Source organism: Neophocaena asiaeorientalis, unplaced genomic scaffold (assembly GCF_003031525.2).
Source record: "Neophocaena asiaeorientalis asiaeorientalis breed wild unplaced genomic scaffold, Neophocaena_asiaeorientalis_V1.1 scaffold85, whole genome shotgun sequence".
In the NCBI taxonomy this organism is placed as follows: domain Eukaryota; kingdom Metazoa; phylum Chordata; class Mammalia; order Artiodactyla; family Phocoenidae; genus Neophocaena; species Neophocaena asiaeorientalis.
In genome coordinates this window covers 4,846,970-4,864,085 of record NW_020174301.1, presented here as the reverse complement: position 1 = coordinate 4,864,085, position 17,116 = coordinate 4,846,970, and the positions used below count along the sequence as shown (strand labels likewise).

General features: G+C 44.7%; 1 protein-coding gene across 1 annotated transcript in view; it reads right to left on the bottom strand.

The window, feature by feature from the left end:
• Positions 1-17,116, bottom strand: part of VWA2 (von Willebrand factor A domain containing 2) — a 56,302-nt gene that overhangs the window by 15,550 nt on the left and 23,636 nt on the right. Inside the window, 5 exon segments of the mRNA XM_024755943.1 lie at positions 448-581; positions 3,845-3,846; positions 4,675-4,701; positions 4,703-4,813; positions 4,815-4,869. Of these exon segments, the coding sequence (XP_024611711.1) occupies positions 448-581; positions 3,845-3,846; positions 4,675-4,701; positions 4,703-4,813; positions 4,815-4,869 (329 nt within the window).

The window sequence follows — 17,116 nt, the reverse complement described above, 5'->3', positions numbered from 1 at the left end:
TTAATTTTTTTTTTGTTTTTTTTGTTGTTTTTTTTTTTTTTTTTTTTTTTTTTTTTTTTTTTTTTTTTTTTTTTTTTTTTTTTTTTTTTTTTTTTTTTACAACGTACTTCACTCTAGCTCCTGGATGGAGCCTGACAAAGATGACTGGGAATACAGGGATCTCACCCCCAGATGAGGCCTCCCTGTGCTGACAGCAGGGGAGGGGACCCCACCGGATCTGAGGCTCTCTACCCCGTGCGACAAGTTCGGAATTCCCAGCCTAGAACCCCACAGGGCCTGACACAGGGCGGTAGAACAGAGCAGAGGGCTCCAGGGCCGAGGCTGCTGGGCTCCATTCCTCTTCCCTCCCTCTCAGGGGGACCTCCGGCCTTGGGGAACCCTCCTCACCCCCATCCCACTTCCATACAGGCGAGGCCACTCCTTTCCACACAGAAAGGCCTTACTCACCCGGAGAGGCAATGGTGCACGTGGCAGAGCTGCCGAGGGTGCTGGAGAGGCCGTGGGCGGCGTCCTCCACCTGCTCGGCCATCAGCACGTGCTGCTCCCTTGGCTCGCTGGCCAGCGTGCGCAGCTCCTCCCACCTGTGCCCCGAGCCCCCGGCCGAGAAGTTACAATGGCTCATCGCCCCACACTCACCCACCTCCTATCCACCCGTCTCCTAGACGCTGGGCTCCCTGTGGACAGCCCCGCCACCCACTACTGCAGGAGCCACAGAGCTGCAACCTCATCCACCTAGGATGCAGGTAAGGTCTAGAAGTGAAGCACAGAAGGACCTCGAGGATGCTCAGCCATGGGTCAAAACGTGCACATGCTCCAGTCCCCGAACTTCCTCAGAGGAGAGCCTCACACTCAAACCGTCCGCTCTTATTTGAGACAGGGTCCTAACAGATTTAGTCGTCTGGTTTTGCAACCTATAGCTGATGAGAAAAATTTAACCAGAGGGCTTCCCTGGGGGCACCGTGGTTAAGAATCTGCCTGCCAATGCAGGGGACACGGGTTTGAGCCCTGGTCCGGGAAGATCCCACATGCCGCGGAGCAACTAAGCCCGTGCGCCACAACTACTGAGCCCGAGTACCACAACTACTGAAGCCTGCACGCCTAGAGCCCGTGCAACAAGAGAAGCCACCCAATGGGAAGCTCGTGCACCGCAACGAAGAGCAGCCCCTGCTCATCGCAACTAGAGAAAGCCCATGCGCAGCAACGAAGACCCAACGCAGCCAAAAATGAAAAAAAAAATTTTTAACTAGAAAGGAAATGAAGGAAAGTGGTTCTAGGTGACAGCAAGAGAAGAACAAACAGGGACAGCTAGTAACAGAAAAGAAAAAAAAATCTTGAAGAATTATAAACAGTGGCAATAAGAACTCAAAGGCCAGCAACATGAGGCCGTGTAGAGGCAGGAGCTGGCGTAGCTCTACAACCAGAGGGCACTGTTAGTGTCCAGAACAGAAATGCTGTGGGGGATGATGACCGTAGGGCATGAAGAAAGGGTTAAATGATGTTGAGAAACCTGTTTTTAAGAAGACAAGGCAGTCAGTGACACATTTAGAATCCTGCCTATCAAAAATTCATCAAAACAGACCACGGCTTGGCAATATAGCAAAACCTTCATGTATCTCTAAACCTCCTAATGTAAAGCTCCCCATTCTCCTCTGAAGCCACAGAGACCAGACACTTTGCCCAGCACCTGGGACAGTGCCTGGCACACAGAGGGGCTCCTCAGTTCCGGACTCACATTAGCATTGAGTGGGCAGCTCTGCCGGGCCGCACCCTTAGCTCTCCCAGCCCCCAAACAGACCTTCTTAAAAGCTCCCTGGGTAATTCAGATGCTCAGCCAGAGTTGAGAACCATCAGAGAAGGGGCTCAATGTACACTAAAAGGGGGAAAGAGTTTGAACAGGCAACAGTCTTTAATCTCACACTGCAGTGGTTCTCAGACTTTGGCGGCATCAGAATCACTGAGGGGCCAGAAAAACCACAGATTGAGGCTCCTTTTGCCCCAGAGTTTTGGACTCAATGCAGTGGGGCCTGAGTGTGTGCATTTCTAGCAAGCTCCCAGGTGATGCTGATACTGCTGGTCCAAGGAACACACTTGGAGAACTACTGGTCAACAGTGAGCTGGCCTCTTACCAGGAGTGGGGAGGGGTCAGGTAGCCCTGGAAGTCCAACAGGCTTTCTCAGAGGCTTCCTGTGTCTGCAGCTCAGGTCTTCATATCTGAGCCGTGCCCCCTCTTCTGAGCAATGGCTTCTTGATTTCCCTACACTAGGGATGCTCAAAATATGGTCTGTGGGCCAGTGAAGAGCCCCGAACTGTTTCACCCTGATTCAGAATCCGATAAGGATAGACACCAAGCATTTAGAAACTAATCGTACAGCAACTTGACAGTCATTTTATGTCTGTTGGGTCAAATAATAAATATCTGAGTTTCTATTTTGTTTTTATTTCACCTTTCTAGTAACTCATTTTTATTGTATTTTTTTTTTTTTTTAAAGTATCTGTTCATGACGGATTAGAAAAAAAAACAAACTGGACCTTCACCACAGATAGTTTGAGAAGCGCTACTCCAGCCAGCAGCTGGAGAAGAAAGCCCCAGAACGGGCCAGTATTTCCACCCATGGGAGATTCTATCCTCAGTGACAAACCTTTGGGCAAATACTACGTGCAAGGCACTCTATTTGGCCCTATGTGGGGATGAGGGTGGGCAGGGAGCCATGAAGTAACGTCCACTCTCCTCTCTCAAGGGGTTTATACTCGTTATATCTGAGGACACAGAAAGAGCCAGCCATAAGGCAGCTTGTGTCTAATACCAACTTACTGGCGATGACAACAATAATGGTGGTGATAGCTGTCATCATCGTCATCAGGACACAGCACAATCGGGGCAGCCCCATGGTACCTACAACCTCAGTCCCCTTCTATCTTCTTCCTCTTTCTGCACTTGCTCGTCCACTCGGCACTCAGCTCCTGGTGATCTTATTTAGGCTTTAAATACCATCCTCAGTTTCAATCTCGATGCCTGTCCTTTCTCCTCTGCTCCAGACTCTCGTATCCAACTCTCTACTCAGCTTCTCTACTTAGATGGCTGATACGCATCTCAAACTTGACTTGTCTGAAACAGAATTCAATTTCCTTTGTTCCTTTCCCATTCTTTCTCTTTTCAGTAAATAGCACCACCATTCACACTGGAGCTCAGGCCAAAATCTTTGATTCTTCTCTCACACACCCACGTCCAATACACCGGTCACTCCATTGCTCTGCCTTCCAAAAGCATCCTAAATCCAGCCACTCCTCAGCGGGGTCACAGCTGCTTCCCTACTGCAAACCATCATAATCTTGCGTGTGAGCTGCTCCAAAGGCCTCCTAACTAGACTCCCCACTGCCCCTATTATTGCTTCTCCCTCTGCCTCACCCACCAGTCTATTCTCTCTACCTTGCAGTCATGTGATTTTCTAAAAATGTAAGCCAATTCATGTAATTTTCCTGCTCAAACCCCCCACCCCAAAGACTTCCCAGACTACTCATTACAAACTTTAGTCTCTACAATAACCCACAAAAGCTCTAGACCTAACTCCTGCCCACCTCTTCTACCTTATTTCTTATAATTCACCCCTTGCTTGCTGGGCTCCAGCCACTCCTGGCTGTCTCACTGTTTCTATCACACACCGAGCTAGCTACTGCCTCAGGGCCTTTGCACTTTCCATCTGCCTGCCTTGCCTGCTCTTTTCCCTGTTATTTGGAAGGCTTGTTCCTCACTCAGGTTTCTGTTCAAAAACCAACTCTTCAAAGGAGCCTTGCCAGACGCCCCTATCTAAAACAGCTGTCCTCTCTATTCCCATCACTCTGTAACCTCTTCCCTACTTTTTCTCCTTTGAAATTTATTTCCACCTGAAACTGTTACTTATTTATTCACTCCTTTTTTTTTTTTTTTTTTTTAAATCTAGTTCCTTTCCTAGAACAGAAGCTCCATCAGGGCAGGGACTTTGTATTGCTGTCTGTGCATCCTGAGAACCTAGAATAGTGTCTGGCACAAGGAAGACAACATATATTTATTGATTGAGAGAATAAATAATGTACAGTTGGTCCTCTATATCTGTGGGTTCCACATCCATGGATATGGGCGGCCAACTAAGGGACTTAAGCATCCATGGGTTTTGGTATCCACAGGGGTCCTAGAACCAACCCCCTGCAGATACCAAGGAACAACTATACTAAAATTAATAAAGAGATTTCTATGTATAGGCACAGTGCCCAGACCAAGAGTCATTTCACTTGATACCCACAAATGACAACAGCCCCACTGAGGTCACCTCCATTTTCAGGGTTGAGAGCATTGAGGAACTGTGCCCCCCTCTCCTCTAGGAAGGCCTATTCCTGCATCTGGCTCCTGACCCACCCTGTGCAGTTGGATGAGTCCATGAACTTCCATTTCTGCCCAGATAAATTGGAGTCAAGTTTCTGACACTTGAAATCAAGTATTCAGACTAAATTAAAGACGATGCAAACTCTCAGACTTCCAAAGACTTGGCGGTCCCCTTGTGCCAGCAACAATACAGTGAAGTGACAAAAAAACGGATCCAGGAAGGATCAGGATGGTTTTCCCAGCTCCCCTCTCCTCCCATGGCTGCGACGTCCCCAGGCTGACCCAGAGGGCTGACCCCGTGTGACCAAATCTCTTACTGGGAAGCAGACCCCCACAGTAAACACAGGTGACGCCCCTTTGCTTCAGCTGCTTGGCTGGCAGGGCCACATGCCCTTGGGACCTCCCGTCAGTGACAACGATGGGGACCTGGGGCACAGAGGCAGTTCTGCCCCCAGGGGAATCCTTTATGCAGAAGGTATTTCAGAGCAAGGCCCATCTCTGTACGTCCTCCTCTGAGCTCACCCAGAAGGAAAAAAACAAAGAAAGAGTCAGCGGTCCAGAGGTGAAGTTGGAATGAGAGCCTGAAATGATGGCCACCTTCTTCCAGCAGAGACTCAAAGGGACAATTCCAGCATGAGATACGCACTCTCTCACCATCTAAACCACAAGAATGATGAAGAGAAATGAACTTTTCCCCTGGACTTAACACTCCCCCATACATCTCTGTTGTGTTATATAACAATGACATGCTCTGTGTATGTGTTTGCTGTCTCTCGCCATGGTGTGTCCGGGCCACAATTCTCCTCATTTGTCTAACACCCACCTCCCATCTCCCCATCCGCATACCATTCCCTTCTTGTTACAGCTCAACATCTCCTTGGGGTGGGAAAGCAGATAAATGAGCTTCATAAGAATTTATGGGCGTGAAGGACGGGGCTTTGAGGCAAGGGTCCGTGATCAGGCCTCTCTGTCCCACTTCCAAGTTCAGGGTTGGGCGCTGGAAGGCTGAACCGTTTGACTGCTTTCAGATCAGGGCAGGTTACGGTGGTCCCATCTCATCAGGATGCTAAGATTCTCTAATCCTCACGGCCTAATTATAGGGACTGTCGACTGGGCTTGCAATCCCAGCACAGAATCCCTACTAAAGCTCGCCATAGGAGGCTCGTGCAAATGTCCTCAGAGGGTGGACTGCCAGCTCTGTCAACTGGGAAGAAAATAATGACTCACTACAATAGATTTTGGGCAAAACCTTTTAGTGGATGGTAACAGATGAGGAATCCCCTGCTCAGAGACCAGTAATACTAACTTAATATTTACCGTGCACTTACCACATGTCAGGCACCCCTGTGCTAAGAGTGTGTGTGTGTGTGTGTGTGTGTAAAGGTGCTTGGCTCATATAATTCTCACCACAGCTCTGGGACACGGGAGTTCAGAGAAGAGAACGGCCTTAGCTAAGGTGACATAGCTCATGGGTGGTGGAAGTAGGACCTGAACCCTCCACTTCCAGAGCCCAAGTTCTTAACCATCAGGCTACACAGCCTGCCTCTCCCCAGCCAGTGGAGGTCAGAACTGCAGTTGAAACCCAGTCCAGCTAATTCCAAAGCCAATGGTCATTCCTCTGAAGACTTGCGCCTAACGGGCATGGAAAATGGGCGCCCATTCATTTATGTACTATCTAAGCAGAGACCACGCGGCCAGCAGAGCTTTAAAATATTTACTCTATGGCTCTTTGCTGAAAAGGTTTGCTGACCCCTACTCTATACTGTTCTAAATGGTTTCAAAACACTTTTCACCAAAAGCCAGGAGCTCCCTGTGCCTTCCCCCTGGCAGGGTTCCCCACAAGCCTCTGGCTGTGGCCCTGCATCCTTAGCTTCTCAGCCAGACTTCGCTTTCTCTCCTCAAAACACCCCCGCACCCCTTGCCCATCTAATCATCGCTTCTTTCCATATGGATTCAAAGCTTCAGGACCAGGAAAAAAACCACTTGTTCTCTGCAACTCTGTTCTTGTTTCTCATACAGGTCTACCCTCAGCCCCTCCAGAGTTAACCTTTGTTTTCCCGTTTCAATCCAGATTTTCTGAGTGGGTCTGGGCCCCGATCTTCATAGCTACCAGCCTGTGGCTAGAGAGAAATTAAATTTCAAGGCCATGAGGGCCTAGACTACAACTCCACGGACCTCTGTGGACCTCCGCTTCCACATCGCTTAGCGCACAAATGCCCGTGCCGGCCACCCTCTCCACCTCTGCATCTGACCTGCTGGCTTCTGACCGACCGAGCGCAGGTGAGATTCCTAACAGCATCTGAACCCTGGGAAATGAGAAGAAACCCTGCTACCTCCACTTTTCTTATTCCACGGGGTGTTTCTCACAGAGACTGTTCTGACCTCATCATCTGGCTCCAGACAGGAAGGTCTGAGGCCAGAATCTAAGGTTTTTCTAATTTCTCTCCAACGGGACTAAACTAGGTAGAAAGTGAAGGTTCACAGATGGACTGCTGTTTATGATAGAAACGCGTGGACTGATTAAGAACAAGGGCGCAGATACGAGTCCCGTGAGATACTGGCCAGCTAAACTTGGCAACGTTACTCAGTCTGACACTCCTGTTAAACCTGCTGAAGTAGAAAAAGTAACAGTATTGTTTGAGGATTAAATGCTGTATCCAGTGCCTGCTAGCACCTAGTAAGCACTCCATCAGTGGTCATTAAAATGAACTACCTAGCAGCCTCTTCTAAGAAGTTTACCTTTTGAGTTAGTCTCAAATTCTAGTCAGCATGAAAGTCCCTTAGGAGATTTACTAATGTGGATTTTCAGATTCCATCCTCCCAGAGTCCAAATTGGTGGGTGTGTGACCAGGCCTGAGAATCTATCAATACATTTTAGACCCGCCTCCCCTTTCCCACCCCCAGTGATTCTGATGCAGATAGTTCATGGAATAGACTTTGAAAAATAATTCGTAAGAACACTCACTGTAGGTACAGGGATGTTGATTACAGGAGCTTTTGTTGCTGTTGGTTTCAGCGATGGACGAAAACCCTGGAATCAAGCTAAATGTGTCCTTTTAGGGGTCTGATTTACTATATCGTAAGAGCTCAATTCATTGATTACATAGCCATTAAAAAGGATCAACATGAAAAATAACGCAGCTTTATGCAAAAATACACACCAAATAATATTAAGTAAAAAAAAAAAAAAAAGAGCAAAGTGCTTTGTAATTCTAACTATTCTAAAAACTATGTTTAAATATTAATGCAGCTTGAAAGAGGCCAGAGCTGGCTATAAAAGGCTTTGTGCTAAAGAAAGGGGTCATTGCTATTTCTGCAGAGCTACTCAACACGGTACAACTTTGATAAAGCTACAGATGGGGTCCAAAAAAAAAAAAAAAATTCAATCATAGGAAACTCAGAGTCATGTTATGTGAAATTAATCAGATGATGGAACAGACGTGCACAGCCCTCTGGCCAGACTTCTAGGCATTCAGAAGCCAACTGCTGGCTGTGTTTTATCTGATTTTAGGTTTTCATGGAATACAACACTGTAAGGTTTGATTGTAGTATTTTTTAAACTTATTACGAAGTAACAATAAGGTGACTGTCAAAGTGTCTTCTTAGTCATTTCAAAACATGCTTTTAGGGGACTGCACTGATCTGGAAAGGCAAGTGTTCTGGGTTTTGGGGAGAGCTGTGCTCATCCGTCGAGAATTTAAAACTCCACTGAAGAAAAGGGGTAAAGAGCCCTGGGCAGGTCATCGCTCCCATTCGGCCAACATTCCTCTGTTATTAGTAAGAGTGTCTTAACGTTCAATGTCCTCAATGACCTTGCAACCATGGCCAAAAAACCAGGAACTGCCTCCTTTTCTTGTTTGTTGTCTTACAGCCAACCTGGGATACACAAATGCTAACCATTCTCATCCCCAAAAGAAGAGCTGACCTTGTCCAGACACGTAAAGAGGCATCTTTCTCCACCCCTCAGTGTCCTCATCTGGTGCATCCTCAATGCTTCTCCGCATGTCATGGGTTATGAATAACAGCCCTTAGTTACGATTTTCAGCACAGCTGACAAGAGGCTCAACTAATTACTTAGGGGGCAGGGGTGGAGGGGGAGGTCGGAGAGAGATGGGCAAGGACAGCTCCATGGGGCCTCCTGGACGTGCAGTGCGACCCTGTGGTCCCGGCCAAGTCACCTGCTCCTCCCCTACCTCAGTATCCTCTTCCATAAAAGAAGGGGTTGGAAGAGGTACTGGGTGTTCTTTATAGAGTACCTTTTGGTACCAAGTCACTTAAACTGGCTTAGTTTTTCACAAGAGAGCAGGGCTGAGTCATTTGAGTCAAAGTCCCCCAAACGTTTTTGACTTTCAGTCCTAAATTTAAAACATTAGGTTACTTTTTCTTCCGCAAATGTTTGTGTGTATATAATGGGTACAAAAGTTTTTATAACAATAAAATATTATATCAATAATGATATAATTCACATACTACAGAATTCACCATTTTAAAATACAAATGTCGTTGTTAGTATAATTCAGAGTTGTAAAACCATCACCACTACCTAAGTCCAAACTATTACCATCACCCCAAAAAGAAGCTTTATACCTATTAGCAGTCATATCCCGCCTCCCCACATCCCCTGGAAATGACTAATCTACTTTGTCTCCACAGATTTGCCCATTTTAGACTATTTCATATAAATGAAATCATACAACATGTGACCTTTTATGTCTGGCTTGTTTCACTTAGCATTTTAGTTAAGCATCTTGCCTCTTGGCCATTTTGATGTCCTCTTTGGAAAAATGTCTATTTAGTTCTTCCGCCCATTTTTTAAAGTTTTTTTTTGTGTGTGTGTGTGATACGCGGGCCTCTCACTGTTGTGGCCTCTCCCGTAGCAGAGCACAGGCTCTGGACGTGCAGGCCCAGTGGCCATGGCTCACGGGCCCAGCCGCTCCGTGGCATGTGGGATACTCCCGGACCGGGGCACGAACCCATGTCCCCTGCATCGGCAGGCAGACCCCCAACCACTGCACCACCAGGGAAGCCCCCCGCCCATTTTTTAACCAGATTGTTGGGTTTTTTGTTATTGCTTGTATGAGTTCTTTATATGTTTTGGATAATAACACCCTACCTGATATATGGTTTGCAAAATTTTTCTCCAATTCTGTAGGCTGCCTTTTCATTTTGTTGTTTCTTTTGCTGTGCATAAGCTTTGAGTTTTATGTAGTCCTACCTGTTCATTTTTGCTTCTATGAATAAATTAAATTTTGTGTACCCATTCATCCATTGGATTTTGGCTATCATAAATAATACTGCTGTGAACATCACTGTACATGTTTTTGTGCAGGCATATGTCTTTGATTCTCTTGGAGTGGAATTCCTAGGACATGTGGTAACTCTATGTTTAACATTTTGAGGAACTCCTGTACTGTTTTCCAAAGTTGCTGCACCACTTTACAATCCTACCAGCAGTGTATGAGGGCTCCAATTTCTCCACATCTCTGCCAACACTTGTTATTGTCTGTCTTTCATTTTATCCCTCCTAGTGGGTGTGAAGTGGTATCTCATTATGGTTTTGATTTGCATTTCCTTAAGGACTAATGATGTTAAGCATCTTTTCATGTGCTTATTGGCCATTTATATATCTTCTCTGGAGAAAAGTCTATTTACAAGGTTTCTTACTGAGATGATGAAAATATTCTAAAATTAGATGATGGTAATAGGTGCATAACCCTGAAAATATACTAAAAACCACTGAACTGTACACATTAAAGGTGTGAACTTTACAGTATTTTAATTATGTATCAATAAAGCTGCCTTAAATAAATTAGTGTGTATAACACTCCTAGGCCAGGGGGCAGTGGGAAGAGACCTTTTAAAAGTGCCGATTCTAAGTATCACTGCCCAGAGTGATTTAGCAGGTCTGGAGACAGCCCAGGCACCTGCACTTTAACATACTCCCTAAGCAATTCTGACTCAGACTATCTGACCAAAGAACTCACTTTGACAAGTACTGCTCAGTGTGTCTGGGCCCAAGACACAGAAGTGGGGATGCCACTGTTTTCTACGGGAACCATTTGTGGAGGGCCCAAGGGTAGAAGGCTCCAAGGGAACATGGAAAGGTCAATGTACACTAATATCACTTTGAAAGAACATATTAACGTGCTTTTTCCTTTGAACTTTCTTGTATTTGACTTGCTGCTCATTCTGCACCCAAGGTCAGAGGAAAGGGCTGGGATAAACAACCTAAGATGAAGTCACTGTGGATGGGGGCAGTAACAAGATGGCTGGGTAGAAGGACGTGAGCTCACCCTCTCACGAAAACACCAAAATTACAACTAACTGCTGAACAACCATCGACAAAAAACTGCTGGAACTTACCAAAAAAGATATCCTACATCCAAAGACAAAGAAGAAGCCACAACAAGATGGTAGGAGGGGCACAACTGTGATAAAATCAAATCCCATACCCACTGGAAATCCCATACCACAAACTGGAAAATAATTATATCTCAGAGGTTCTCCTATAGGAGTGAAAGTTCTGAGCCCCACGTCGGGCTCCCCAGCCTGCAGGTCTGGCATCAGGAGGAGGAACTCCCAGAGCATCTGGCTTTGAAGGCCAGCAGGGTTTGATCACAGGAGCTCCACAGGACTGGGGTAACAGAAACTCCACTCTTGGAGGACACACACAAGGTCTCGTGCACACCAGGACCCAGGGTAAAAAGCAGTGACCTCATAAGAGCCTGGGCCAGACCTACCTGCTGGTATCGGAGGTGGGGGTAATTACCTTAAACATAAACAGATTAAATGCTCCAAACAAAAGACACAGACTGGCTGAAATGGATACAAAAACAAGACCCATGTATATGCTGTCTACAACAGACCCACTTAAGATCTAGGGATACATACAGGCTGAAAGTGAGTAAATGGAAAAAGGTATTCCATGCAAATGGAAATCAAAAGACAGCTAGATTAGCAATACTCAGATCAGACAAAACAGACTTTAAAATAAAGACTGTTACAAGAGATAAAGAAGGATACTACATAATGATCAAGGGATCAATCCAAGAAGAAGATATAACAATTGTAAATATATATGCACCCAACACAGAAGCACCTCAATATATAAGGCAAATACTAACAGCCATAAAAGGAGAAATCAACAGTAACACAATAATGGGGGGGGGGGGCTTTAACACACCACTTTCATCAATGGACAGATCATCCAGACAGAAAATCAATAAGGAGACATGGGCCTTAGACGACACATTAGATCAGATGGACTTAACTGATATTTATAGAGCATCCTGTCCAAAAGCAGAACACACATTCGTTTCAAGTGCACATGGAACATTCTCCAGGACTGATCACATGCTAGGCTACAAAGTAAACCTCGGTAAATTTAAGAAAACTGAAATCATATCAAGCATCTTTTCTGACCATAACGCGATGAGAATAGAAATAAACTACAAGAAAAAAACTGTAAAAAACACAAACATGTGGAGGTTAAACAATATGCTACTAAACCAATGAATCACTGACGAGATCAAAGAGGAAATCCAAAAATACCTAGAGACAAATGAAAATGAAAGTATGATGATCCAAAATCTATGGGATGCAGCAAAAGCAGTTCTAAGAGGGAAGTTTATAGCAATACAATCTTACCTCAGGAAACAAGAAAAATCCCCAATAAATAACCTAACCTTACACCTAAAGCAATTAGAGAAAGAAGAACAAACAAAACCCAGAGTCATTAGAAGGAAAGAAATCATCATAAAGATTACAGCAGAAATAAATGAAATTGAGACAAAGAAAGTGATAGAAAAGATCAATGAAACTAAATGCTGGTTCTTTGAAAAGATAAGCAAAATTGATAAACCTTTAGCCAGACTCATCAAGAAAAAAAGGGAGCAGGCTCAAATCAATAAAATTAGATATGAAGAAGTTACAACTGACACCAAAGAAATACAAAGGATCATAAGAGACTACTACAAGCAACTATATGCCAATAAAATGGACAACCTAGAAGAAATGGACAAATTTTAGAAAGATACAATCTCCTAAGAGTAAACCATGAAGAAATGAAAAATATGAACAGACCAATCACAAGTACTGAAATTGAAACGGTGATTAAAAAACTCCCAACAAACCAAAGTCCAGGACCAAATGGCTTCACAGGTGAATTCTATCAAACATTTTGAGAAGAGTTAACACCTATCCTTCTGAAACTCTTTCAAAAAATTGCAGAGGAAGGAACACTCCCAAACTCATTCTACGAGGCCACCATCACCTTTATACCAAAACCAGACACAGATACCACAAAAAAAGAAAATTACAGGCCAATATCACTGATGAACACAGACACAGAAACCCTCAACAAAATACTAGCAAACTGAATCCAACAATACACTAAAAGGATCATATACCACGATGCAAGGATCGTGGTATATCTCAGGGATGCAAGGTATATCCCAGGGATGCAAGGATTTTTTGATATCCGCAAATCAATCACTGTGATATACCACATTAACAAACTGAAGAGTAAAAACTGTACGATCATCTCAATAGATGCAGAAAAAGCTTCTGACAAAATTCAATACCCATTTATGATGAAAACTCTCCAGTAAGTGGGCACAGAGGGAACTTAACTCAACATAATAAAGGCCATATATGACAAAACTACAGCCAACATCATACTCAATGGTGAAAACCTGAAAGCATTTCCTCTAAGATCAGGAACAAGACAAGGATGTCCACTCTCGCCACTTTTATTCAACATAGTTTTGGAAGTCCTAGCCATGGCAATCAGAGAAGAAGAAGAAATAAAATGAATTCAAATTGGAAAAGAAGTAAAACTGTCACTGTTTGCAGATGACATGATACTATACATAGAAAATCCTAAAAGAAAACTACTAGAGCTCATCAATGAATTCAGTAAAGTTGCAGGATACAAAATTAATACACAGAAATCTGTTGTACTTCTATACACTAACAACAAAAGATCAGAAAGAGAAATTAAAGAAGCAATCCCATTTATCATTGCATCAAAAAGAATAAAATACCTAGGTAAACCTACCTAAGGAGGCAAAAGACCGGTACTCCAAAAACAATGTGATGCTGATGAAAGAAATTGAAGCTGAAACAAACAGATGGAAATATATACCATGTTCTTGGATTGGAAGAATCGATATTGTCAAAATGACTATACTATCACAAGCATGCTACAGATTCAATGCAATCCCTATCAAATTACCAATGGCATTTTTCACAGAACTAGAACAAAAAAAATTTTAATTTGTATGGACCCCGAATAGGCAAAGCAATCTTAAGAAACAATAATGACACTGGAGGAATCAGGCTCCCTGACCCCAGACTATACTACAAAGCTACAGTAATTAAAACAGTGTGATACTGGCACAAAAACAGAGATATCGATCAATGGAACAGGAAAGCCCAGAAATAAACCTATGGTCAATTAATCTATGACAAAGGAGGCAAGACTATACAATGAAGAAAATACAGTCTCTTCAATAAATGGTGCTGGGAAAACTGGACAGCTAAATGTAAAACAATGAAATTAGAACATTCTCTAACACCATACACAAAAATAAACTCAAAATGGATTACAGACCTAAATGTAAGACTGGATACTATAAAACTCTCAGAGGAAAACAAAGGCAGAACACCCTTTGACATGAATCGGAGCAAAACCTTTTTTGAGCCATCTCCTAGAGCAATGGAAATAAAAACAAAAATAAACAAATGGGACCTAATTAAACTCAAAAGCTTTTGTGCAGCAAAGGAAACCATAAACAAAGCGAAAATACAGCCCACAGAATGAGAGAAAATATTTGCAAATGATGCAAACAACAAGGGATTAACCTTCAAATTTTACAAAAAGCTCATGCAGCTCAATGTGAGAAAAATAACCCAATCAAAAAATGGTCAGAAAACCTAAAGAGACATTTCTCCAAAGAAGACATACAGATGGCCAACAGGCACAAGAAAAGATGTTCAACATTGCCAATTATTAGAGAAATGCAAATCGAAACTACAATGAGATATCACCTCACACCAGTCAGATTTATCATCATCAAAAAGTCTACAAACAATAAATATTGGAGAGAGTGTGGAGAAAAGGGAACCCTCCAACACTGTTGGTGGGAATGTAAATTGGTACAGCCACTAAGGAAAACAGTATGGAGGTTCCTTAAAAAAACTAAAAACAGAGCTACCATATGATCCAGCAATCCCACTCCCGGGCATATTTCAGGAGAAAACCATGGTTCGGAAGGGTAGATGCTCCCCAATGTTCATTGCAGTGCTGTTTACAATAGCCAAGACATGGAAACAACCTAAACGTCCATTGACAGAGGAATGAATAAAGATGATGTGATATGCACAATGGAATGGTACTCTGCCATAAAAGAATGAAATAATGCCATCTGTAGCAACATGGATGGACTTAGAGATTATCATACTAAGTAAGTAAGTCAGACTGCGGACGTGCCCCATGGCGTGCAAAAGAAGATTTCCTGCTGGAGGGGCCCCTGTAGAGGGGCTGAAAGTCGACTGGGCTCGGGAGAGTGCAAAGACCCGAGGCTACTCTCCAGGAGAAGGACTCCAGGAACCCCGCAGTGGTTTCCTGGGAAGCACTGAGACACCCCGCAGCTGTTGGGAGGAACAGCACACCCAAGGATGCAACTACATTGGCTCCCGGCTGTTCCTTTTGAATACGCCAAGCACGCTCCTCGGAGCCATCACCTGGACCATCCTTCTCCGGCAAGGACAGGAACCTCTCCTTGACTTTCATCACACTGCTGGTCACCTGGCACCTTAACAGCGATGCCTTCCCCGACCACGCTACAAAACAGGAGCAGCCTGCATCCCTGCACTCCTAACCCCTAGCACACTGATGTTTTCTCAAATATATTTTTCTCCTCTCTTTTTTTATACTTATCACTAACAGAATTATTTTATATTTACTCATTGGCATGTTATCTACCTCCCCACCCCCTCTTCCCCACCAGCAATAGAATTTAGGCTTCAATGCAAGGATCTTGTTTTCTCTAGTCAGTGAACTCCTAGGTAGTAAGTCAGACAAAAGTAAGTCAGACAACAACAAATATATGATATCACTTATTTGGAAGTGGAAATGACGATACAAATGAACTTACGCATAAAACAGAAACAGACTCAGACATGGAAAACAAACTTATGGTTACTAAAGGGGAAAGGTGGGGATAGGGATAAATTGGGATTGACATATACACACTACTCTATTTAAAATAGATAACCAGACATCTACATGTGGAACAACTCCTACAGAACACCTACTGAATGCTGGCAGAAGACCTCAGACCTCCCAAAAGGCAAGAAACCCCCCACGTACCTGGGTAGGGCAAAAGAAAAAAGAATAAACAAAGACAAAAGAATAGGGATGGGACCTGCGCCAGTGGGAGGGAAGGAGGAAAGGTTTCCACACACTAGGAAGCCCCTTCGCGAGTGGAGACTGTGGGTGGCGAAGGGGGAAGCTTCGGAGCCGCGGAAGAGGGCGCAGCCACAGGGGTGCGGAGGGCAAAGCGGAGAAATTCCTGCACAGAGGATCTGTGCCGACTGGCACTCACCAGCCCGAGAGGCTTGTCTGCTCACCCGCCGGGGCGGCCGGGTCTGGGAGTTGAGGCTCGGGTTTTGGTCAGAGCGCCGGGAGAGGACTGGGGTTGGCGGCGTGAACACAGGCTGCAGGGGGTTAGTGCGCCACGTCTAGCTGAGAGGGAGTCCGGGGAAAAGTCTGGAACTGCCGAAGAGGCAAGAGACATTTTCTTCCCTCTTTGTTTCCTGGTGCATGAGGAGAGGGGATTAAGAGCGCTGCTTAAAAGAGCTCTAGAGACGGGCGCGAGCCGCAGCTAAACGCGCAGACCCCAGAGACGGGCATGAGACGCTAAGGCTGCTGCTGCCGCCACCAAGAAGCCTGTGTGCGAGCACAGGTCACTATCCACACCTCCCTTCCAGGGAGCCTGTGCAGCCCGCCACTGCCAGGGTCCCGGGATCCAGGGACAACTCCCCCGGGAGAACGCACGGCGGGCCTCAGCCTGGTGCAACGTAACTCTGGCCTCTGCCGCCGCAGGCCCGCCCCGCACTCCGTGCCCCTCCCTCCCCCGGCCTGAGTGAGCCAGAGCCCCCGAATCAGCGGCTCCTTTAACCCCGTCCTGTCTGAGCAAAGAACAGATGCCGTCCGGTGACCTACACGCACAGGCGGGGCCAAATCCAAAGCTGAGTCCCTGGGAGCTGTGAGAACAAAGAAGAGAAAGGGAAATCTCTCCCAGCAGCCGCAGAAGCAGCGGATTAAAACTCCACAATCAACTTGATGTACCCTGCATCTGTGGAATACATGAATAGACAACAAATCATCCCAAATTGAGGAGGTGGACTATGACAGCAAGATTTATGATTTTCTCCCCTCTTCCTCTTTTTGTGAGTGTGTATGTGTATGCTTCTGTGTGAGATTTTGTCTGTACACCTTTGCTTCCACCATTTGTCCTAGGGTTCTATCCATCCGTTTTGGGGTTTTTTTGCTTTTTAAAAAAATTTTTTTCCTTTTTTTTCCTCTTAATATTTTTTTATTTTAACAATTTTATTATATTTTATCTTACTTTATTTTACTTTATCTCCTTTCTTTCCTTCCTTCCTTCCCTCCTCCCTCCCTCCCTTTCTTTCACTAATTCATTCTTTCTACTTTTTTTTTTTTCATTCTTTCTACTTTTTCTCCCTTTTATT